At 48.4% G+C, this 24740-nt stretch overlaps 4 protein-coding genes across 5 annotated transcripts; 1 reads left to right on the top strand and 3 right to left on the bottom strand.

The window, feature by feature from the left end:
- Positions 1-135: 135 nt before the first annotated feature.
- Positions 136-8905, bottom strand: podxl2 (podocalyxin-like 2). The gene is made up of 13 exons (XM_029151175.2): positions 8655-8905; positions 5955-6286; positions 5544-5874; positions 5378-5454; positions 4920-5121; positions 4678-4845; positions 4385-4593; positions 3839-3913; positions 2988-3144; positions 2846-2907; positions 2421-2600; positions 2193-2354; positions 136-2119 (listed from the first exon to the last, which is right to left on the bottom strand). The coding sequence occupies exons 1-13, from the start codon at positions 8683-8685 to the stop codon at positions 2060-2062; spliced, it is 2046 nt and encodes a 681-aa protein (XP_029007008.1). The 5' UTR covers positions 8686-8905; the 3' UTR covers positions 136-2059.
- A 173-nt stretch (positions 8906-9078) lies between these two features.
- On the bottom strand, positions 9079-15155 carry mcm2 (minichromosome maintenance complex component 2). The gene is made up of 20 exons (XM_029151369.3): positions 15005-15155; positions 14099-14292; positions 13837-14009; positions 13384-13514; positions 13178-13316; positions 13000-13097; positions 12722-12843; positions 12355-12562; positions 12146-12280; positions 11861-12052; positions 11662-11755; positions 11399-11477; positions 11153-11324; positions 10942-11068; positions 10751-10863; positions 10473-10637; positions 10306-10380; positions 10039-10221; positions 9790-9945; positions 9079-9713 (listed from the first exon to the last, which is right to left on the bottom strand). The coding sequence occupies exons 1-20, from the start codon at positions 15008-15010 to the stop codon at positions 9603-9605; spliced, it is 2673 nt and encodes an 890-aa protein (XP_029007202.1). The 5' UTR covers positions 15011-15155; the 3' UTR covers positions 9079-9602.
- A 279-nt stretch (positions 15156-15434) lies between these two features.
- On the bottom strand, positions 15435-20717 carry pigu (phosphatidylinositol glycan anchor biosynthesis, class U). Its single transcript, XM_029151178.3, is given in 13 exon segments — positions 15435-17231; positions 17311-17453; positions 17627-17675; positions 17677-17752; positions 17874-18017; positions 18109-18263; positions 18399-18496; positions 18669-18769; positions 19018-19127; positions 19206-19268; positions 19346-19405; positions 19499-19563; positions 20537-20717. Coding segments are annotated over 13 exon segments (1308 nt in total). The 5' UTR covers positions 20667-20717; the 3' UTR covers positions 15435-17117.
- Positions 20718-21206: 489 nt separating this feature from the next.
- On the top strand, positions 21207-24584 carry psmf1 (proteasome inhibitor subunit 1). 2 transcript variants are annotated; one of them, XM_029151371.3, is made up of 7 exons: positions 21207-21449; positions 22063-22215; positions 22443-22525; positions 22632-22826; positions 23397-23453; positions 23739-23900; positions 24028-24584. In XM_029151371.3, the coding sequence occupies exons 1-7, from the start codon at positions 21321-21323 to the stop codon at positions 24077-24079; spliced, it is 831 nt and encodes a 276-aa protein (XP_029007204.1). In that variant the 5' UTR covers positions 21207-21320; the 3' UTR covers positions 24080-24584. The 2 variants fall into 2 exon arrangements, with proteins under 2 accessions (XP_029007204.1, XP_029007206.1); XM_029151373.3 differs by having other exon boundaries at positions 21439-21555.
- Positions 24585-24740: the final 156 nt, after the last annotated feature.

The following is a 24740-nucleotide window of genomic DNA, read 5'->3' as shown; positions in this document are numbered from 1 at the left end:
TCACTATTACATTGCATTTTTTTTCCTTCCATTTTTTTGAATGTAATGGAAATCAAATTAACATAATCCTTCTATTTATTGATTTTTCATACAAACCCATTTACCTCTTTAAGTTAAGAGGAAAAGACGAGGGACTCTTTTTTTCAAAATTTTATTGACACATTTACCTTATTACACTGACAACCAAAAAGAGTGACAGAAAATATGCGATCAAAATGCATAAAAATACATGTAAAAAACAATAAATACAACTAAACAAAACAATAAAAACACCTGAAATGAAACTTCAAAATGCTGGCTAAAAATCTCACCAGGAAACTAAATATCTTCCTTTTTTACAAACAACAAGTTATTTGTGTGTAGTTTGTTTTTATTTTGCTACAGCTGATTCACTTATCAGAACGCATTCCTTTTATTTCTAGCAACAAAAAGCAAACTTTCTAGTTGAGGCTCTCAGCAAACAAAAGCCGACAGCAGCTGTATTTTGTGTTATGTGGGTGCTCGCTGCAGGACTGGAAGCTTCATGCTGATCTGGATGACAAGAAAACGGTGTCCTGCCGGCATCTTGTGCTTTCAGAAACATTTCATCTACAATAGCAGGCAGTAATATTAGTTAATCAGCTCGGACACTAGTGTGTTTTGAGTCCATAAAGCTGCTTAGCAGTTAATCAGCACAGTTTATAGTGAAGCCATATACAGTATTGGTACATCGAGGAAAAACAGGCAACATCTGGATGAAATGCAGATGGACAATGTTAAAGAGTGACAGCTGCAGCAACAAATACAACAATAAAATCAAACCAACACATGGAGCAATGTTAAGGTGTCTCTTTAGTCAGAGAGCACTGATCTGTGATGAGACAACAGTTTGGTGTCTTCTCAATATTCGATGAATTCAACCCTGACCGTGTGAACTCCAACGTGACTGCAGCGCCTGAACATGGCCCATAAATGGTTCTGTACTGACTTCAGGGGCTCGTGGATTAAAGCGTGAGCCGGACACGGCATCAGGACGACAGTGAGTCAAAGTGAAGGAGACCACGGTAACGCAGACATGCTTGTAGCAGCTCGACGTGACCCCAGCCCTGCACCACCGGGCGCCAGCGCTTGACACCAAAAACAGCCTGAGCCGCTTGCCTCAGGACCGATCCAGGAGCACACAGCAGCCATTCCAAGACTATAGCAAAAAGCGCGTTAGGCTAACAGCAGCACACAAGTACAGCAATCACATGACTTGTTGTACACGTAACATCCTCAGCAGGTGCAACCATTCCTATAAGCGAAATAGAGATATGTCAGTCACTGTAGTACGCGATACACTGAACAGGATGCAGCATTTCACTGATCATCAGCGCTATTTCCAGGAGGAATCAACAAAGCGCCGAAGCCGTGCGTTCCCGTTGCTGAAGGCGTCCAGTTGGTTCAGAGGAGCAGCTAAGAGGAGTCGCTGCTGTCACCAAACACGGACACGGTGGGATCATTTTAATAATCCACTAATCTGTTGATGGACCTTTACTGATGCAGACAGTTTTTATACTCGTGGGTAGTTTTATATTAACACATTATCATATACTGGTTTATTCAAAATATAAGTTTCTACAGTAACTTTATAGCTGCTAAAAATGCAGCGGAGTCCGAACCACATGTACAAAGAAGCACGAGGGCAAACTCAGCTTTGACTCCTACATTCTAGTGTCTTCTACTGTTATTCTATGTGTTATTGGGGCGTGTTGGGCGTCACACGTTTGACTGTTCCTTTACATTCACACATTAAAGTTGTGTGTGGGAGCTACAAGCTAAAGCGTAAGGCACAAAGACGCATCTACTGAGTGAAGACCAGCGCTGGCTGTGGGTTTAAAGGCTGACGTCCCAGAAGGTTCAGATTTGAATTAGAAAATGAGATTTCCTCCATTTCTTGAAGGTGAAACCAAGGACTCCTCCTGCTGCTGAGCTCAACCCTAGTTTGACTCTGACCACTCAACTTTATACCTTCCAAGTGTCTTAACTCCCTTTCAGCATGTTTCCATCTTCCTCTTCTTTCTCCTTTTCCTCTTCGTCATCAGAGATGTGTGTCCTGCTCCTCCTCTTCCTCCTCCGTCGCTGCTTGATTGACAAACACCTGGATAAAGACATGAGACGTGATGCTGCTGCCCTTTTCCATCGAAGCGCTCGGCTTCGCCTCCACCCCTCACCTGCCAGCGGCTGCCGTCCTCCCTGCCTCCCCCTCCTCCCCCCGCGAGGCCGTTGGTGCTCGGCTTCTTCTGCTGCATCTCAGGCTGGCTGTCGTTGGTCACGTCCAGCGTGGGGTTGTCGTGGCAACCGTTTTCCACGAAGTGAAGCTCCTCCGCACGAAACTGCAGGAACAGAGAGGATTAAAGGCGCGTGTGCGGCGGGTCGTGTCATGCAGCGCGTTCACCCACCGTGGTTTTAGTCGCAGGCAGACGTCGCTGCCAGCAGATGTAGATGAAGCCAGACGTGATGATGACCATGCACACGGAGCCGATGATCACCAGAACCACGAACAGCTTGCCGTAGTCGCTGCGCGTCTGACTGGGACGGGACTGACAGGTTCCGGCTGCGCTGTAGTTCTGGATTCCAACCTGAACACGGACACGTGAAGAGTTAGAGGACGTTTGTTCGTCCTCATGTCGTCACAGTGGCAGGAGGTCAGAGCACAGACTAACACGTCCTGGTTCCTGGTAGAACTGTGAACTGGAGCAGACCCTGACTCACACTACGGTGATGTCACCTGATCAGCTGGTTGATCAGGTTTGTGTTTGGATCAATCAAAGCATCTGCTGCCAAGAGAAAAACAGCGCGGTTCCATTTTACTGCACGTACGAACCCTGTTTAAAGTCTTCCTGATTTCTCCCAGCATCCCCAGCACGTCTTTGGTAGCGATCACTCCTGGAAGACACAACACACGTGTCCCGTGTCAGCATCTCTGCTGGTGCAAATGAGGCCCAGTGAAGCGTGCGTTCTGGTACCGTGCTCCGACGCCACGTTCATCAGCAGCTGGTGCTGCTGGTGCGTCGGTTTGCTGAGGTAAAGCACCCACGACCCCTCAGGGCTGTTCATGCGCCTCGCAAACACACGCTCCATGACCTTCAGCAAGCGGACGCCCTGGTCTGCACGGAACTCCTCCTGCCACACACACACGCAGATACACACACACACACACACACACACACACACACACACACACACACACACAGATACACACACACACACACACACACACACACACACACACACACACACACACACATACACACACCCACAGATACACAGATACACACACACACACACGCACGCACACACACACACACAGATACACACAAACACACACACACACAGATACACACAAACACACACACAGATACAGACACAGACACACAACACACACACACACACACCCAACACACACCACACCACACACACACACACACACACACACACACACAAACACCACGCACACACACACCACACAGATACACACACACACACACACACACAGTTAGGACCCAAACTAAGGAATTTAAAACATAAATGCATTCACAGAACCAACTCAAGGAGCAGGAGGAGAGGAGTCCAGAGGAGCAAAGCCACAACAAACACAAGGTCATTGTGCTGCGTCGTTGCCTTGGCAACAGACTCTCCATTACTTCCTCATCCAAACTAAAGCAGACGACCTCCACGAGTTGAGTTTATAAAACCAAAGTCCTTCAGCCCTTGTTTTCCAGTTGTGACAGAGTCCGATTGTGGAATGATTCTAACTCGATTCTAACAAACACACACAGTGAAACTGCTGCAGCATTAATACAACTTTTTTACGTACACAGTTGAGGTTTTTGCTCATGTTGAGGACGACGTAACCGCGTCCAGCCAGTTCGCTCCAGTCGACACACACCACCTTAAGAAAGCACACACACACAAGCGCATGAGCGGCTGTAGAGGAGCAGCAGGAGTCAGCATCAGCATCAGCGTCTGCATCTGCATCAGCGTCAGCGTCAGCGTCAGCATCAGCATCAGCATCAGCGTCTGCATCTGCATCAGCGTCCGCGTCCGCGTCCGCGTCCGCGTCAGCATCAGCGTCTGCATCTGCATCAGCGTCTGCGTCGGCGTCTGCGTCGGCGTCTGCGTCGGCGTCTGCGTCGGCGTCTGCGTCGGCGTCTGCGTCGGCGTCAGCGTCTGCATCTGCATCAGCGTCTGCGTCAGCATCTGCATCAGCGTCTGCATCGGCGTCGGCGTCTGCGTCGGCGTCGGCGTCTGCGTCGGCGTCAGCGTCAGCCCCAGCCCCAGCGTCAGCGTCAGCGTCGGCGTCGGCGTCGGCGTCGGCGTCTGCATCTGCATCTGCATCAGCATCAGCCCCAGCGTCAGGTACCTGCTGCGCCTCCTCCAGCTCGTCCAAACCGTTGTCCGCTAGGATGACCTCCGTCACGCCCCCGCCTCTGACCTCTGACCTCTGGGTCTGCAGGGACGGCCGATCCCAGGACGGGTCGCTGAAGCCGACGGTGGGGGAGGGGTTGGTGGTGAGCGGGACGATGTGCCGGATCCTCGTCCGCTCTCGGCTTCTGTCCTGCACTCGAACGACTTGACAGGAAACCAGACAGAAGAGCTGTCAGTGGCTCCTGGCTTTAAAGCTCTGAGTGGATGCAGCGCTGCAGCCTCACCCACCGTTTGGCCCATGCTCTCCGTCGCCCCCCTCCTCCTCCACGCTGGGCTGCAGGGGCTCTCTGCTGGGAGCCACGCCAACCTCTGGCACCGTGGGATTGTGGGTAAACAGTCCGGTGCCCGTCTCCTCGTCATCCTCCTCCCGCTCCATCTCCTCGTCCTCCGTCTCCTCTGCAGCAGACAAGCGTTTGAACGAAAGCATCTGCACTAAAGACCAAACAGGAGCCAGCGCGGCTTTTAGGAACCTTTTGTAGAACTTCGCAGCAGCCCGAAGTCGGTGCCGGTGTCCGTCTCAGGTGTGGCCGTTCCCACAGGCTCCTCGGACGCAGCGGCGGTAGACGCGGTTACAGCAGCAGACGTAGTGTTGGAGTGATGAGCTCCGTAGCCGCTGGAATGAGCCTCCTCCTCACCCTCCGCCTCCCACAGCTCCCTCTGCAAAGCCCCGAGCTGCAAGAAAGCCCCACAGTCAGCGTCTCCTGAGGATGAACCTCAGCCACAGCTCAGCACCTCAATGCTGCGTTTATCATTAACCTGCAGATGTGAAGGGAATAAGTCAGTGAGAGTCTGGTTGGTCTGAGCCCTGGATCATCTCAGATGAGTCAGTGCAGAGAACTCGTCATGTCTCTGCACTGACTCATTCGTCCACTGATGAGCACGACCACTTCAACAGTACAGGAGGAAACAGCAGTGAACCCGTGCTCACCTCCATGACCGGAGGAACACGCCGCTCCGGCTCCTCAGACGCTGAGGCGTTGGATGGATGCAGAGCTGGACTGTAGCCTGCGACCAGAACACAGACTCAGAGACCCGTCTGCAGCTCAGGATGCATTCACTCATTCACCACAACCTGCAGAGTAAAGTCCACAAACCAATCAGAGCATCCAGATCTGGAGTCGTGTGGTTGAGCTCCAGGGGATCCGGGTGGTGGGCATCGGTTCCTCCCCCGTCCTCCTCCCCCAGCCTCTCTCTGTCCTCCCGGATGTCTCTCTCCCACTCGTCCTCTCCTCCTCGTCTCTCTCTCTCCTCTCCCCCCTCCTCACCTCTGTCCCGGTCCTCCGTGTCCGTCCCATAGAAGCCTGAGGCCTCCTGGGAGGCATCGCCTGCTCCCGGTCCACTGAGAAGTTCTGTGTCTGACTCAGCGGTACCAGGATGTTCCCTGTAGCTCTCAGCATCCTGAGGAACCACCAGATGGACCATGCGCTGAAATGTGAACCAGATGACATGTTCAGGCCTTGTTGCTAAAGTAACTGGGATTTGCTCCACAAACAACCTGTCCTCACCTCCATCTCGTCCTCCACACCTTTGTTCTCATCCAAAGCAGCAGCGCGGGTCCTGGCTACGTCCTGGCTGGTGGCCGGGTTCAACTGGGACGAGTTGACCGGGTCCATCTCACTCTGGGAGCGGCTCTCGTGAATCTCCGTCCAGCCCACGTCGTGCACCAGGTGAGGCTGCGCTCGCACCAACGCGTGGAGCGAGTGGCGTTTGCTTCTGACCAACTCCTGGATGAAATGTGGCCGGACTTCATCCTGGAGCAGACGGCCCGGCGGAGGATTGAAGGGAATGACGCGCTGTGACGAGACAAGTCTGAAGGCGTCGCAGCTCACGAGAAGCGCTGCAGCAAAGAGAGACATTGATCAGCGATGGCTGAACAGCTGAACAGGAACAAACACACACACAGCAGTGACAAATGGAAGGAAACAGCGTCGCTTCCAGTGCTCGTCCCTCACTAATCACTCCGTCTGAGACGGAGCCCAGGGTCCGGTCTCTGTCTGGACCACAGATGGTCGTCTGACTGAGCAGATTACGCTGGCGTCCAACGGTTAAGCTCCGACCCGTCACAGCCTGAGGCCACGAAGGTCCACGGGTGCGTCAGCAACAACAGCAGAGCCATCTTTGAGTTTGGGCCCAGTCTCTTTAAAAGGAGGAGGAACTCAGTTCAGCTCGAGGCTCTCATTCACTACAGAACCTATGAATAAATTCAACTTTTTATCAGACTTATAAATTATTCTCGCTTTAAACACCAGTGGCGTCTGAGGATCAATGCACAGACAGCAGCTTCACAGAGAAAGACAGAGGAACGTTCAGGACAGAGGGACGTTATGAACAGGGGGACGTTCAGGACGGGGACGTTATGGACAGAGGAACGTTATGGACAGAGGGACGTTCAGGACGGGGGGACGAGCAGCAGGAGGCAGATAGAGAGAGAAGGTCTGCGGATGCTGCACAAACCTCAGACAGAGGTGTGACACATCCTGCAGGCGTCAGAGCAGAACCTTCTCTAAAGGAGCATGAGCTCGGTCCCGTTTCCTAGTTATTGGGAGATGACAGCGAACGCGTCAGCATAAACACGCGCGTCTCATTGATCTCTGCAGCGCTGATGAAAAGTCCACAGAGACTTTAGGATTTGCTGCGTGTGCAGATGTGGCTTCAGCTCGCTCTTTAAATCAGGTTTGGTGATGCAGTGTTATTGTGTCCTGCACCCAAGGGGGAGATCCTGCAGAACGAATGCAGGCGGCTGCATCAGAGAGACTGGAAGCCTTCAGTCCCTTCACCGGAGGAGTGAGGGTCCATCACGCAGCTACACCCACAGGTCAATCAGCTTTTTACACCATAGTCGGGGATCACACATCCCAGGTTCTGGTTCCAGCTCCAGGACGGGTTGGTCTGAAGGCTGAACCCTGCCTTCAGGTGTTTCATTCACTGACCCTCATGTCTGAGGGGGACAAACTCCCCGAACACCAGCAGTGAAGCATTTAAGGAGCTTTTAAATCACAGCAGCGACTAATTGCTGCCGACTGATAGACTGAATCTGCAGCAGACGTCAGCCTCACGCACCACAGCTTCACCGTGACCTGTGCAGCGTAATTACTTCAGAAGCGCCTTCAGCGTCCGTCCGGCCGCAGGGACCGGACCGGGTTCATCCTCATCTGCTCAACGCAGATAAGGCCCAGCGGGTCCAGCGGGTCCAGCGGGTCCAGCGGGTCCAGCGGGTCCAGGCAGCGGGTGCTGGAGGAGAGATCGCCTCCAACCTGAACCCGGCTGAGACGCCGGGGACGCGACCGGAAGCAGAAAATTCTTCAAGAATTATAGAAGCTAACGAGGAAAATGAATCATTGTCGCTGACTCATCAAATCTTTGCTTGCTGCTGTTTATCCTGTTAATGAACCTGTGGCTGGAGGTTTCAGCTCTACAGGCGTTTGCCTTCATGTCATGACCAGTAGCTCTGTTTTTAAAGTAGAGAATGACTCAGAAAGAGCAAACAGCCCTTCAGTTGTTGAATGGTGGTTTCATGTCTTTGCACCGATGGCTCAGGAGTCGGGGGTCGTCCTAAAGCCCCCTCTGCCCCCAATCAGCTTAAGTTGAGCTGGATGAAACCCCCTTAAAACAGTCTGGAGGTCTGAGATTATAGCAGCCAGATTCAAAGGACATTAATCAAATTCTGAAACTGAATAATAAATATATCTTTTTACATTTATATGTAGATTTAAATGACTGATTTCATCCTCAGTCAAACATCAGTTCACAAACGTTTTCCCATTTGCGTTGTAAATAGAACATGGCAGCGTTGGAGCATTAGATGTTACACAATATAATCAAGCCTGTGGTTTTACAGGAAATCGATATAGAAAAGTAACTCGTGATGATGCCGATGCTTCACGTCTGGTCCTGTGCGTGGCAGACTGCAGTGTGTGCGTGTGTTGCGTGAAGCGCTGCCAGAGCCACGTTTCCCCACGTCTGACCGCGGACGCCTCATTAAAAGCCGCTGCGTCGGTTTCACCCTGACTCACAACATCCCCATTAATACCGGGCCGACGCTGCAGCACTGCGGGGCGCAGAACCAGCGCACATTCAGCTCCCTGCGGAGTCCCGGCGCTCCGTGAGACGCCCGTGAACGTCAAACACGAACCTCCTAGATTCCCTGCGCAGCCCGTAAAACCACTGACTCACTCGGTCGCTCCTGGCTCAGAAACGCCACTCACCAGCCACGGTGAGGAGCAGCAGGCCCGGCATGTCCGCTGCAGCGCTCAGATGCTCCGCTGCAGACGCAGATTCAGCCGCACGCGCTGTGGACGTGGACGTGGAGAGGGCGTCAGGCGCTCATGGCCGCCCGTGGTGCGCGTGACGGGCCCAGAAACCAGCAGGCTGCGGGGTCCGCGCAGACCTGGAGCTGAGCTGATGCTGCTGCTGCACCGGAGACGCTGGAAATAACCGCCTGCCAGCTGTTGTTCCGTCCTGCGGCCACTAGATGCTGCGAGCTGCTGCTGCTGCGTTCACGTGCGTCACGGACATTCTGGTTCCCAAACTTTCAAAAGCACCGTAAAAATGCAAACGGTACCGATGTAAATCCTGTGCTCACATCGACACTGGCTTCACACTTAAAAACCTTCATTCATTCCATAAAAACGGGATTCACAGAAATTTAATAGCAAAACAGCAACAATTTCACAATGAATTTCAACATTAGAAACATCAGAATATTATTTTAACATGTTTAAGTACGTTTGAAGTTTTTTGGGGAAAACAAACCTTTACGACTGATGGAGAAACCACAGACAAAAGCAATAAATCCTGCGTCTCCAGACATGAACATGTACATTCATTTACACTGAGGCCAAACTATACAACAGGAAGCAGACGGGTCCTGGCTGTTTGTGCCTTAACTTCATGAGCAGTGCAGCAGTTGAACAGCACTGGGCTGTACTTCCAGTCACCACAAACACTCGGATCACGGCACCGTTTGTGTGGAGTTCCTCCTCTGCTGCCACGCCAACATTAGAGTCTGGTGATTTTGGTGAACGCGGCAGAAAAAGCCCCATCTCACCATCACCTGCCAGGCTTCTAATTAGTTTAGACCCAAATCCAAAGTCTCACTCCAACGTGATGAAATGCCAAGTAGTGTCCTATAAGTAAGGAGGAGATGGAGGACTTCAGAAGAGCTGAAGGATCAGTTTCTTCTTGGCGTCGTGGCTGAACTTGTTGGAGCTGAAGAGGTCGCTGTCGTAGAAGGCCGACAGGCTGTGGATGTTGATCTGTCTCGCCTGGTGGAGGACGAGGACAAGCAGTTAGACGCCAAACGGCCACTCAGCGCTCATGGCTCCAGTCACGGCCTCTTACCTTGTCCTGCAGGTCCTTCTCTGGGATCTCGATGGTGTCGTTCTGGACGCCGTATCGGTTCCTCTGGTAGGAGACCTGCTCTGCCACCAGCTGCTTGAGGATGAAGAGCAGCAGCTCGTTGTTGTCTCTGCGGAACGCCAGGTAGCGAGCGAACGTCTGCCCAAAACAAAAAAACGACCACATAACCAGCTCCCTCTATTTCCTTCAACAGGGTGCACATCCACGTGTTTGGGTCTCAGAGACACGGACCTTCCTCATGCTCCTCATGACGCTGAACTTCTGCGTGTCGATGAAGCTCTCCAGCATGACCCTGATGGCCATGTTGACGTCGTCCTCCAGCACGTAGTCCCTCAGGTGCATCTTGGCGTGGGCCTCAGCCATGCGGATCATGGACTCGATGTGACGGACGGTGATGGGGATGCTGCCCGTTGCCTAAACGCAGTCAGACACCGTCTTAGACCCACGGAGCAGAAATGTGACGCTGGCTGATTTTAACAGTCATTTTACAGCACTCACCATCGACTCTTTGCGGAGGTCACTGTAGATACGCGCCACTTTGTCCTGGTCCATTTGGTTCAGTTTGGGATGAACCTGGGAAAAAATGACTGATTGAGCCTGGTGTTGCTCACACTGGATCTTTCTTCAAGCCAGTCCAAGTGGACTGAGAGGCTGTGTGTTCGTACCCGCTCCTTGGCGTAGATGATGTATTTCCTCAGCAGCTCCTGAGGGATGAGCGGGACGTCGGTGGAGTTGGGCAGAACCACCTCCTCCAAGGCTGCGCCGCTCTCTTTGGCGCTGGGGTGATGCTTGATGTGAGAGCCGACCACAAAACAAGCCAACATCTCGTCCTGGCTCGTCCGAAGGCAAAAGGACACAGGGTCAGAATGCAGCGGTTTAACCAAGTCTGACATCTGTGTTTAGGTGCGTTTAGGCTCAGTGACGTGTAGGTGAGTGCGTTCACCTGCACGGGGTCGACCGTGTCACGTACGACACACAGAACATCAAAACGAGACACAATGGGCTCAGTCAGGTCCACGTTCTCTGCAAACGTCAGGGAGGGGTCGTACCTGCCGCCTGCGAGGAAACAGTCACTGGGTGTTAATAAAGAGGCGTGTGTGTAAACAGCAGCTCCCAACACCCACGCTCACGCACCGATGGGGTTGGAGGCAGCGATGACGGTGCATCTGGCCTGCAGCGAGGTCACGATGCCGGCTTTGGAGATGGAGATGCTCTGCTGCTCCATGGCCTCGTGGATACTGGTCCTGTCTGCATCGTTCATCTGGAGGGAAAGGTCCGCTTTGATCATTCCTCCCAAAAAGAATATTGAGAACGGACCTCTCAGCGCAGACGCATCTCCGCTCACCTTATCGAACTCATCGATCAGACAGACGCCGCGGTCGGCCAGCACCAGCGCTCCGGCCTCCAGCGTCCACTCGCGGCTGACCGGGTGTCTCTGTACGTAGGCGGTCAAACCCACGGCAGAGGCTCCCTGGCCTGTGGTGAACACGGCACGACTCGCCACCTTCTCCACGTACCTGCAGGCAAAGTCCCTCCGTCAGAAAAAATGCTGCACCTCCACCTCCTGTTTCAGGTTTCAGCTCTTACGCACTTGAGGAACTGGGACTTTGCTGTTCCTGGGTCTCCACACAGCAGCACGTTGATGTCTCCACGTACTTTGTGTTTTCCACCTGTAATAAGAGCGTGAGGCAGTTTGCATGAAGCATACACCCATTATATCTACCTCCACAGCAGTAACTCAGTTCTTTACCATCTAGCACTTATTAAATCTGAGTCACACCATGGATTGGGTCAGACTGACCAGCAGGTACCAGATGTGTGGAAACAAGGTCAAAGTGACCTTCAGGTTATTACCTGGGTTCTTGGGCTCTCCACCAAACAGAGACAGGGCCAGAGCTCTCTTAATGTCCTCATGTCCGTAAATAGACGGAGCCATGCTGGCAAAGATCTATCGCAGAGACAGGATAAAACGTATGAGTTCTAGGTCGCTAAAAGAAAGGTTGGACACTATTGGTTGTGCCATAGTTCCACCGCGGTGCGTTCGCTTCCTCACCCTCTCTCCAATGCGCTCGTCCTTTGACAGAGCGACGATGGCCTTGACGTCCTCGTCGGTCAGCTCCGTCACCGCCACGCCCTCGTCCCTGCGGGTGATGTGGTTGGCCAGGATGACTGTGGCGAACACCGGGAAGCCGTTGGCCATGTTCAGAGACCCATCGTAGTTGTTGTGGTAGATGCCCGTAAGCTCCTGAAGGAAGGGGAGCGAGTCAGTGAGTCATTCTTTAACTGCACAAGTCAAATCAGATTTTAGATAAACACCAGTGTTGTTCTTCAGACTCACAATCTCGTCTCCAGGCTTGCAGCTGTCCACGAGGTCAGCGAGCAGGATGGCATCTTTAGAGCGAGGGAGGCGGCCGGCAGCCACCTTACCTGGGCTTTCCTGGATGGTGATTCTCTGGTAGTTCTGGTAAACTGTCTGTGGGAGGAGGAACACAGTCAACCCACTTACTGGTTCACCAATAAACACTACCACCAACCGGTCATACTCACCTCCTCCATGTTGATCTCAAAGGGTCCCATTGACTGACACTCGGGACACGAGCCAGGCTTCACCTCCTGGTTCTGAGACTGGAAGTAGGGGCCCAGCACAAAGTTACACTTGTTACAGTTGTACTTGACCATGCTGAGCTGCGGGAGGACGCCGGTGCAGCAGCTCACCACACCGCTGGTGCGGATCAGCTGGTTCAGGTGGAGCTGACTGAAACAAAGCGCAGGAAGATTCACATAAAAGATTGGACTTTAAATTCATGGTTTCAATATACATAAAAACTTGCTGAGTAAAACATTCTCTGTTTCTCTGCAAACAACTCCCATTTACTGAACTTGGCCTCTGATGTGCAGCTGACAAAGTTCTTACCGGAGCGAGCGGATCTCCTCGACCAGAGGCAGGTTGCAGATGCGAACATGGATCTCGTGGGCGATGCGTTCGTATTTAGGGTACATGACCAGAACCACTTCTTTAGCCGCTTCATCAAAAATCTGATGAGACATGGAAACATCAGGTCAGGTTTGTTTCCATTCACCTGTCCTTAACTGTAATATTGTTCAGCCGCTTAACTCTAACACAAACTGTTCTTTACATTTGTTAGTTTGCAGTTATGTCCTTCTCAGATATTGTCACCACACTAAACTCACCTTTAACATCTCAGTTGGAGCCTCTGGCAGGAAGTAGGCCAAGACGTGCTCCCTGGCTGCAAGGTCTTCGTAGTTCACGACCAGACTCTCCTTATTCTCTGAAAACACAGGTTAAGAGTTGATTCATCAGCAGAAACAAGTGTCCATCAGCAAAACCACATGTTGTTTGATGAGCTACCTTTGCACATGTCGCTGATCTTCTCCTTGAAGACGTTGTGGCCGTTTTCATCCACGTGGGTTCTCAGGAAGTTCTTGAAGCGGTTGTAGATTTCCAGCCTGGGAGCCACCATGGAAACCCACTCCCTCACAGTGTGACCCTGCACATCGCAAAGCAGTCAGCCTCCGACATCAGCCTCGTTTGATCACAGCAGCACATCTACAAACCTTCATGTCCTCCAGATTTTCAATGCTCTCAATCATTTCGTCCTCCTCTCCATCTGCTATGCCCTCTGCTGCTCGCTCAGCCAGACGCCGGCGCCGAGCTGCCGGGCGCTCGTCATCCTCATCCTCACTGTCTGGAAGCCAGCAAAAAATAGTATTCACCATTTAAAGTTTATAAAGCATTTAACCACACATTGGCAAATCACTCATTCACATCTTACATTTCAGGCCCCAATAATATTAATGCCCAAATATCTGTTAACAGAGGTGTCAAGGTGTCTTTAACATGTGTCAGTTGGCTCATCCAGCTGCTGATTGACTCAACACACCTGATCAAGGTAATCAACAGGCTCTGGGGAAGGGAGAGTTGGAAAACCAGCAATGGACTAGTTTAAGTTTGACACCCGTGTTAACAACTATCACTCATACACACATTTCCACCCAGTGACTCCTCACCGTAGAGCAGCCCCCTCCTCAGCCGCCCACTGATGCCCTGCTCCCTGTCCCTCCTCCTCATTGCCTCCTCAGCGGCAGCACGAGCTCCAGGCGACAGCTCTGACAGATCCTCGTCATCCAGGTCCAGCCCCTCTGCCTCGTACTGATCCAGGGCTGGGATGGCACGGTAATCCCTGGACGGGTGGGGGAGAAAGGCGTATTGAGCCTCGGCCCAAGGGCATTCTTATCTGAAGCTTTAAAGCAAACGGCTCTTCGTCCTAACCTCTCCATTCCGTCCCCAATCAGCTCTTCCCCATCAGCATCCTCCTCCTCCTCTCCTGGCAGGGGGCCCTCGCCTAGCAGCCCCTCTGACTCATCCTCAAAGGGTGGCAGGTCTCGGCCCGGGCTGGAAGTCAGGTCTCCTCTCCTGGAGGTTCGGTTGGGGCTGGTGGCCATGTGGTTTGACTCAGAGGAATCCTGTCCAAGATCCAGACACAGGAACTGATCAGTTACAGCTCAAAAACCATTACATTGTCCTCCTTGACTTGCTGGAACACAACTACAGCTTCATCATCAGGCAACAGAAATAACTTACTTAGCTCTATAGAAAGCAGTTAACAACATTTAGACTATTTACTTTGAGTAATAACAGGAAAACCTACTTGAAAAGTTAAAAGATGTAACACATACTAATGAAACCGTTGTGTAAATAACAGGCGTATTGTGGTTTCAAGTTTTTAAGGCTATAACGTATTTCATCTGAGCTAATGTTAATAATAATAGTAATAATAATAATAATAATAATAATAATAATAATAATAATAATAATAATAATAATAATCTATGTGAGAAAGAGGAGCCAACTATTTACTGAGCCACATGGCAGGTCTGCTTTCATGCCAGGAGGACAAAACATGAACATTTCCATTGATTGTCGGTTATCATGATTTAACAACTGAACGTTTTAAAGAAGCACACATCCAACATTTTAAGGAATGTTATGTGTTTTCTATGCGCAAACCTCAAAGCAGTCATTGTTTTGTTCTAACAAATGCAAACGTCTTCCCTTTATGAATTAAAAACGTCAAATTACAAAATAAACTATTTTTTATCAACTTCCGGTTTCTGCGAAGACTAACTAGATACGTATTTATTCGCATATGTGCCGTTTTTGGTCATTTTTACTCACCGCCATTGCTGCACGTCTTTCTTTGCCTCTCGCAGAGAAACTTCTTCTTCTTCCGTTCGGGAGTCGCTTTTCGCGCGAAGCAACCACGTGACAACCAAAGCCCGCGAAAAGTAATGAATATTCAGGACAACTGCTGACGTTGCGCCTCGCAGTTGGTCCATGCTTTTATGAGGGCGGGGTTTAACTGTAGTGTGCGTTTGATTTAATTAAACCCCGTTGGAGGCTCGTTTGGTTCTGTGAAGCACTAGTGGTTGAACGAACAATTCAGGTACGCCAAATTCAACGAACCCTACCCGACGGCGTGGGCGGGGTTTTAAAACGCCATCATTTTCCCGGGAATATTACGACGAGCGTCATAATCATGCAGAGATAAACACTCACTACAGTAATAAAGAAGAAACTCCAGTTACTCATCACTGTCACACATTCGTTAAATAGAACATCTTTCCTTCCAGAAGCTGCTTTAATTACTGTAAAAAAACAAATCGTATTCACATATAAACAAATCAACTGCTAACTTTTCTGAAACAAAAAAAGGAACATTAAAAGGTTATAGTGCAGCAAATAAATAAATATCGCATTATTTCTCACAGATCTTAGTGGATTTTCAAGCAACGGCAGAGTCACATCATTAATAGTTAATGTTTGAAAAATTGATATTTAGTACAATTTTTATGTTTTGTTGCTGATTTTACTGTAGTTTCACATTAAAACAGTTGTAAATTGTGCTTGCGTTCAGCTGCAGATTTCTGTGTAACTACTTCAGAATTTTGTCTTTTATTATTAGTACACATGAAACAAAAGCATTAATGAGTGGACATGTTCCAGTAAACAATCAAGGGCCACTTTATTAGGTACACCTGTGCCATGTAATCATGAAGTTGACTGACTACATTTAACATTCAGACTTTCTGACAAAGGAGACATATTTAGTTCATGACGAAGAGAAACTTGCATAAATCAACACAGTTGATTTTAACTGAAAGCTGAAGCCAACTTTATGAGCGTAGTGGAGTGTCGGTACAGATTTACCCAACTACAGTGGCCACAGAGTGCAAAATGAAGTCCTTTACTAAACAGAGTCTTATCTGCAGGTTACAGGCGTCACTGTATGTTTAAATACTATGAAGCCGCGATTCTGTGACAAACCAGAAGCAACAGGAAGTCACAGCTGTACAGACTCATATTCGCTGGCCGTCTCCATCAGTTAGGTTTATGTACCACAGTAAGATCAGCGTTAGTTTATTTTATCTGTTGTGAGGCAACACTGCGAATTTGGGCAAAAAAAGGTAGAAGGCAAACTGCAAGAGAGGAGTGAGGCAGAAATCATCAAAGAAATCAAAGCACACATGAGGGTTGTAGAACAAAACCCCTTAAAATAGCTCAAGTCCCACCATAATGAATGACAATTTGAATTAAATGCCATCAAGGAAACATGAGACAACAAAAATGTTGGCTTGCAGAGGTTTTCTTATTATTTCTACAATTTTATGAAAGTTTCAGTGTTTAAAAGAAGAACAAAGCTTCAGAATAAAAGGCCCTCATAGAAATACTGCACGTGAGTTTAAAAAACCTGAGCTGGAGCTGGAGTGTGAGCAGGGGTCCCCTTCAGGTTTAGGGGCCAGATGGAGCAGGGCATAAAAAATAAGAGCCCTCTAAATGAATGCTTCCTAAGAGCTTCAAATAAAAGGTGTACAGAATGGAGTGGAGTTCCAGGAAAAATTTAACTTTTGCAGCTTTAAGGAGGAAAAAGGCTTCCATATTGTATGTGTATACATGTTAGCCTCCTATTACAGCTGTTGTGAATTTCAAAGTAGGAGTGGTCCAGAAGAGAAGGGAAAAGAGGACGTGATGTTCAGCTGCTGTCTCACGTGGGAAGAGGCAGGTTCTACATCCAACATCTGCATGTGTTTCATGTTCTGTTGCACTTGTGTTGCTTGTGTAGGCGCTGCACCATGCACACCGTCAGTGTGCTGATGTTCTGTCCGACGACCAGTAGCAGCTTCAAAGGTCTTCTTGTCCTCCTCAGTTTGTGTTTGTTTGCTTTGAGGACAAGCCAGACATCGAGGCGTTTCTCCCTTCCTGGTAGAAGCTGTATGAATGAACCTGTGCCTTACTTGAGAATAAGTGTGGCCTCTGAGCCGTCCTTCTTCTTCAGATACAATCCATAGGTGAGGTGGTGCTCTCTCCTCAAGAAGGCGTAGAAATAATCAGACACCAGCAGGATCTGAGTTGAAACAGGACAAAAATGCTCTAATATGATTCCGTGATTGACTATGAACAGGCAGCTCAGCCCCTGACTCTACCTGCGCCACGTTGAACAGCAGGGTGATGGCATAGTAGAAGTTGGAGTTGGCGCTGCCGGCGTAGATCCAGAGGTGCCAGAGAACCGGGAACAGAGCCGAACACGCCAGCAGGACACAGGACACCAGGAAGATGTTCCTCAAGACTGAACATACAAAACTCACTTTTACCGCTGTTTGCAATTTATGATTGAATAATTACCCAAATGTGACTGATCACAGCATTTCACCACTTTACAATATAAAAAATAGATTTTGAAAAAAACTGTGCATCTTAACAACAAACACACAGTGAAGATTCAGCAATTTAAAAACTCACATCTGTGCAGGTGACTCCAGACGGGAAGGAAAGCCATGTAGAGAGCGATTGTCTCCCACAGTGGGGGTAGACTTAAAGATGGCGATCACAGCCAGCTGCATGAACACCAGAAACACAGGATGCTCCCTGCAACGCAGACACGCGTTCAAAACATCATCTCAGGCTGCTTTTTTATTTTAAAGAACCTACTGAGACCAGAACCATCTTAAGAAGCTTAAAGATGTGGTTCCGTGGCTTAAGGTCTCACTTGAGTTTGATGGACAGGGGGATGGTGTAGAAGAAGACGTTGATCTGGAAGACGCAGAGGAAGAACAGGCGGAAGTGTTCAAACATCTCTGCGAAGAAATACCAGAAGAGGCCGATGTTTGGCGTCAGGTCTGGTACCGACAGACTGAAGGGAATGAAAACAGAGTCACACTCAAAGCAGAACAGCTAGGTCAACATCTCCACAGGGCAGGGGAAGCCTTATTTTTACCACTTACATGAAGCCATAGACCGAAGGCAGGTAGTCCCAGGAGCCGAGCAGGAAGAAGGAGAGACAGATGATGACGAACAGGCTTCCCAGGTACATGAAGGCGAACTGCACAATGAACCACCAGAAACTGGCCCGCCGGACGTTCACAGGGATGTACAGCCGCTGGAGGAGAACAGGCATGAAAAGACAATGTTTCATCTAAATCCAGAAGAAGACGCATCATGAGAAACAAGAAGAAGAAGCAGGGGAGAAAGAAGTGTTGAGGACACACATGCACACGTTCAATATTCAACAAACCTGCATGAAATACAGCAACGCTGGTGCGCAGAGTGTCAGGGGATAAATGGACTGGTACGTGGCCAGCGACAGAAATATGGCGCTCAGCAGGACATTTCCTACAACACAAACACAAAATCACTGCACTATCAGAGCTGAACGTGTTTGATCCTCTCTCTTTAATAAAGACAAAAAACATAAGAGCAAGTAAAAATCTGTGATGAATTTAGAACTAGTTTAAAAACAGTCTACTGTATTAAGAATAACCAAATCAGCGCAATTCTATCGTACCTTTTATTGTAGAGAGGATGAAGAGGGAGAGAACAGCGTTGTTCAGACCACAGGTTGACTTGGCGACACAGGACAAGATGGTGAACGGGTTCAACAGATAACTGTGAGAGAAGCATAAACCTTTCAGTTTGGCACATTAGCATGCTGATATGGAGTCATACACATAACTTTAATTAAAAGGCTGAGCTGATAGTCTCTGTTTTAATATACTTTGTTAATCCTGTTCTGGAATTTCCAGGACAGTCAGCTACATTTGAGCAGCCATAGGTTCAGGGTTCTGCATCTCCAACATGTAACCTGAGAGCCAGGGGTTGAAGCACTGACTCTGTGATCATTGGAAAGTACTTACAACATGGCTACTTTCAGGGGGATGTAGTACATTTCTTTGGGGCTTCTAATGAGCTCCAGACAGTCGGCGGGGTAGCGGTCTGCCTCCAGGGCAAATTTCTGCTTTCTGAACTAAAAAAAACAACAACATACATGTTACTGCAAGGTCAGGCAAATAAATATTAGAGCCTCAGTTTTGTCTGATTTTACCACTTGTTTGTTGTAGTCTTTCACAGTTATGTAAAGAGCAACAGCTGTGATCACATCTGCCAACTGGAGAGACAGGAAAACAAAACAAATGTGAGGTCTTCATCTGCCTATTAAACCTAAAACCACAGTCAAAAACTCACCATGAACGTTATTTCTGCATAGTCCACCAAAAAGTGAAAGAGGTAAATGATGAGAGGAGTCTGGAGAAAAAAAACAAGTGCCTTAATGATCAGAGGAGCTGGAACAAACATGTGTACAACACATACTCCATGCGTACGGCGTGGGACACTCACCTCATGGAAAACATCTCCAGAGTACGGTGACACCCCTAAATCAAGCAGAGCCAAACCTTCAACCACTGCAGGCAGAGAACAGGAGACTACATGTTATTGTTACAGTGTTAACATTACTCAGCTTTGGACTGATTCTCTCAGACTTTGTCCATTTTTAGTGTAAATAGAGCTAAAGAGTATTTATGATCCCACTTCCTGTTCCAGCGGCAGCCTAATGAACAATTCATGACGGGTGGTGGCGTTCCGAGCAGAGCAGTCGCTCCTTGATTTGACTTCTACTTTGCTCATGGTGCACATTTCATCACACTGCCACACACACTACATTTTCAGGGCGCCAGTCACTTTAATATCTGCTGTTGCAACATGGTAATTTCCCCATCGCGGGACATTAAAAGGTATTCTATTCTATTCTATTCTATTCTATTCTATTCTGTTCTTTATTGTACCAAATTGTTTACTAACTTCCATCTTAAAGTCAAATCAATGCACAGAATGATGTATCCTCATCTTATTCCTATTAGCATTAGACACATTAAAGTCTAACTAAAAGTGAATGTAACCAGTAATAATAATATACTGATCTACAGTGACAGAAAGGCTCACTTGCTCCAAAAACATTCACATTAATCTTCGTGATGCAAACTGAACTGAAAGCCTCTGCAAAGTGTGTTTTATTATATGTGCTGATTCAAGAACAAAAGCCAGAAGAGCAACGCGTCCCCAACACCTGCCGCCCATGGTTGTTTTACTGCAGTCTATCTGAATGAAAGGTTACATTTAACATGGCTCCTGTTGAAGCCTCGGAGACTGTGGCCCAGAGAGAAATAGAGAGAAATACGATTCAACGCTCAATTAGATGGTATCAAACAACGGCCACAACCAAAACGCTATATTATCATTGACATCATTGTTTTCTGCAGTTAAACCGGTTTGACGTCCCCCTCTTCGCTCAACAGCCGAGTGACTGCGCCGTGGAGGAGGCGACCAAAGCGGTGAAAAGGAGCGAAATCGCCCCCAAACCCCCAGAGCCGCGCTCACCTCTTTTCCAGGCGGTTAACGGAGACACCACCTCCACCCGCTCCGCAATCAGCTCCGCCAAGCTGGATCTATACAGAGCTGCACGGATCGTAACAGCCACAATTAAAAGTAGAGTCAAAGGAGCCGCCATGTTGACGAGGAAGTATTCTACGCCCAGCGATGGCACGATGGGAAATGTAGTGATTTAGCGAACCAGGGGACCGGAAATTAGGAACAAACATTTTAGATATGTTTTCACCCCGGAACCTTTTATGGGTTGGATCAAAACATAGTTGACAAAGCTTTGTGAAGTTGTACGTGTTAAACACCATGTTTCCGCTAAAGTTGATTTTGTTCATCAAATTAAAACGGTGGACTCAGAAATAGTGTCACGTTTATTTGATTTTGATTGTTCATCGAGATGTGCTTCGACTTATTTGATGATACTACACACAAATAATCATGAAGAACAAAATAATGCAAGATATGTTCACAATAGTGTGGGACGAAGTTAGTTTTTATTTAAAAACAAAACTGAATAAATTGTTTGATCCAATCAATATTAAAAAGTGCTGTTACAAATATCATTAGCCGTTGTTGCTTGATGGTTTGTGTCGTTTACAGATTTCACTTTTTAGCTTTTGTATTTATTTGTAAAACGGTTGGTGGCGCTGGTCGCTCGTGCCTTTACATTGAAACGTACAGACTGGAAGTGGTTGAAGTCGCTTGTCGCCGATAGTCTGTTACTTTCGATTTCATTTCTTATTGTGTAGAAGCTGAAGTGGTGTGTTTGTCGTCGGTGAACATGGCAGGTTTAGAGGTGTTATACACGTGCGTCGCAGGCAGCATCAGCTGTCCGCAGGACGCCGTGCTGTGCTTCGTTCACTGGGAGATGATTAAGAGTGGCTACAGGTGCATCGGCTGTGGAGACGAGGTGAGCGTTAGCTAACGTTAGCCAAAACAAACCGATGAGAGATGCTGAGAAGCAACGTTTAGACTGGAGTAATTCCCCTCTAACTGTAAAGAGCCCGGGGATGCGGGTAATCTGTTATGTTGTTTCGCGTAACTTGTTTTGACGATTGATTTATTGAAACGCAGGTTTCCACATCTCTAAAGATCGCACATTTAATGGAAAGCGGATCCGGAGTTTAATTAAAACGCCGGCTCATTTTAAATGTTGTAGCACACCGAACTGAATAGTCGCCATTAACTGTTCATGCACAGAAATGTGGTGGGTTTTAAGACACAGATGACTGTGCTGTTCAGAAAGAGCTCCAATTTAGACTTTTCTTAACGGAATTCTGTATTGACCAACTTCCTACTTGCTTAGCGCCAGGTAACTGACGTCATCTAGTGATCCATGTTGTGTTTAGCTTAATTTTACCTAACAGAAACCTTTGTCACGGAATCAACCGGCTAATGTAATGAGATACAGATTTTTATCACACGCTGTAAAAACCGTCACGTCATCTTCAGCGCTGTGACCCAGTGCTGCGCCACCTGGCGTCTGCGCCGCTGTATGACTGTTCTCTCGTGTCCACGTCCAGCCCCGCAGCTCTGATAAGAAGTCTGAGCTGCTGCCTGCAGACTGGAGCGTCAACAAGGAGCTGTACAGTCTCCGATATAAAGCCCAAGACAGTGACACCCAGATACTGCTCAAGGCCATCGCTGTGGACTCCACCCTGATCTTCAACCTGATGGTAGGCGCACACACGTGGATCCATCCATAATGAGTCCCCCAGCGGGGGGTGGGGTGGGGGGGCTCCAAAGTGGGGCGCAGATTGATGTGACATATTGATGGACTGGACTTCTGGTTGGCATCTGTAAATACGCCACGGTGTATAGGTGTATTCATTCTCATTGTTGCTGTTTAAGACACGTGTTTTAAAGACTTTCTTGTTTGATCCTGTATCTTGAACATGTGAAGAACTCTGGGACACAGCAGGTTTCAGACCTGACAGTGAACATCAGTGACCATGTCAACTCTGATCAGCTCCACACATTTGACAGGTTGGTGTGCGATTCTTTCATTTTAAGGGTATTATGAAGAAGAAAAATATGCTTTGTCAGCTTTATTTGGATACATTAAATATGTAGGCATTTCCTTTTTTTACAGCGTATTCAAAGATGCTGACACTTTGTCAGAGAAGGTGAAGACTCAGCTACTTCCTGCTCAGGACCGACAGACGAACCAGAGAGCAGAGAGGAAGAGTCGGAGGGAAGAGGAGGACGAGCAGAGAAGACGAGCAGAGGACAGTGACCCCCTCCGCATCCCTGGCAGGCATCCTCGTCAGGGAACGCAGCCACACTGGTAGTTATAAGAAGCTGTGTAGTATGACAGTCTGTGCTGCTGCCTGCTTCTCCTCCCTCGTCCTCTCAGCAGTGAGATCAGATGAGATGTGAGGTGATGTCAGCACTTTATCGACCTCGCTGCTGTCGCCTTCTCGTCCCCAGAAGGACGGGGGGAGGATGCGACACAGTAGGAGAGAGGAAGGCGAGAGGTGATGAGGACAAGATCAAAACAATGACTGATGGAGAGAAAAGTACACAAAAAATAAGAAAACCAGACGGACTTAAAGTAGGGAGAGAAATGGACGTGGAGGGAATAAGAGAGGGTGATGAATGAGACACAAAAACAGAGGAAGGAACAAATGAAAAGACATATGACTGTGTGATGGAATAAATAACACACAATGTTTAACTAGGGCTGGATAATAAGTGACAACAATGAAGACAAATATCAGTAAATATGTTTTAGACATGATTCAAAAATGACCAAATGATGCCTGAGCCCAGGAGTGTGTCAGTGACAGACTGGTCCTTTGATCCATGGCTGAGTTCAGTCAAGAAGCTGTGATACAGAGGCTCTCATGTGTTTCAGGCCTGATCCAATGGTTCCTCCCTTTGCTGCTGGAGGTGCAGATCTGGATCCCTTTGGGTGAGTCTCTGCCTCATAATAAATCTTACAAATCTATGACATAAATATTTAAGCACTAGTCGGGTTTTGTTCTAATCTGGGATTTGGGGATGAGCAGTACACGCTGGAACAGACAGACAGCAGTGGATTACTGGCCTTTGGACCGACTCCCTTCCTGTCAGAGAGATGCTCTGACATGAAGCCACAGCAGGAAGCTATTAGAATCATGGAACATCCGTTTTATCCTCATGTCAAACAGTGTAAAATCAAATGAGGGAAGTGAAAGTGAAATGGATCCTTCCTCAGGTCTCGTGGCACCGGTGGGATGATAATGGACCCGTTGAGGTCGGGGTATCCTCGCTCTGGTTTTGACCCGTCCAACGGGATTCCAGACATTTTGCCTCCCGGAGCCGTTCCCCCCGGAGCTCGTTTTGACCCGTTTGGACCTGTTGGACGGCACCGACCAGGGTGAGACGCACACACACGTTTACATTTTTGCTCATCTTTTGGACACTAAATGTTGATAAGACGCCTCAGTCGTGGTAAACATTTTGTTTTTACCATCGTAAACATGCTGCGTGTGTGTGTGTTTCAGGCCCGACCGAGACCACATGCCACCACCCGGCTACGACGACATGTTCATGTAGGTCCTCCTCCAGGGACGGGTTTTATCACCTTTGGTGATCTTCATTAACACTGTTTGCTTTTTCTCTGCTGTTTGCATATAACTGAAGTTTCCCCACTCCTGTTGTGGTACTGGTACAGATCAAGTCGGTAAACAGAAATTAAACCGTAAGAGGAGATGCACAGATAGTGAAACAGGACGAGTTAGCGCCTGGACAACATGCAGCGTTACTCAGAGGTCCCGGGTTTCTGGTGTTCGCAGCCGATGTGTCCGTCTGTGGTTGTTTGGGCCCAGACTCATGAGGGTGATGCAGCTCTTATTCTCCCAAACAAACACCTCTGCTCATAAAGACAGCAGAAGGTTTAGGTAGTTTGGTCGTCACATTAACTTTGTAGATATTTCTTCATAAAAAGACTTTCCTCGATTTATTGTATTCTGTGGAAATATAAAGCTGGAAACTTGTTGATTGAACCACATGATCAGTTCATTGTCTCGTTCAAACGCTCTAATAAAAACATGAGAATTGGCTTTTTGTCTGTTGTTTTTCGTTCTGAGGTGGAACAGTTGGAAGCAGCGATGAAATCTGAGCCTTTAATGCAGCATCAGCTGAAATGCTGTTAATTTTGAATTCCCCTCTCAAATAAGAGAACAAATAGTTCTGTTTGCGTTTCTTGTGTAAGGAG

This window comes from Betta splendens, chromosome 5 (assembly GCF_900634795.4).
Source record: "Betta splendens chromosome 5, fBetSpl5.4, whole genome shotgun sequence".
NCBI classification, from domain to species: domain Eukaryota; kingdom Metazoa; phylum Chordata; class Actinopteri; order Anabantiformes; family Osphronemidae; genus Betta; species Betta splendens.
The sequence above is the reverse complement of the archived record's forward strand: the minus strand, read 5'-3'. Positions and strand labels throughout refer to the sequence as shown.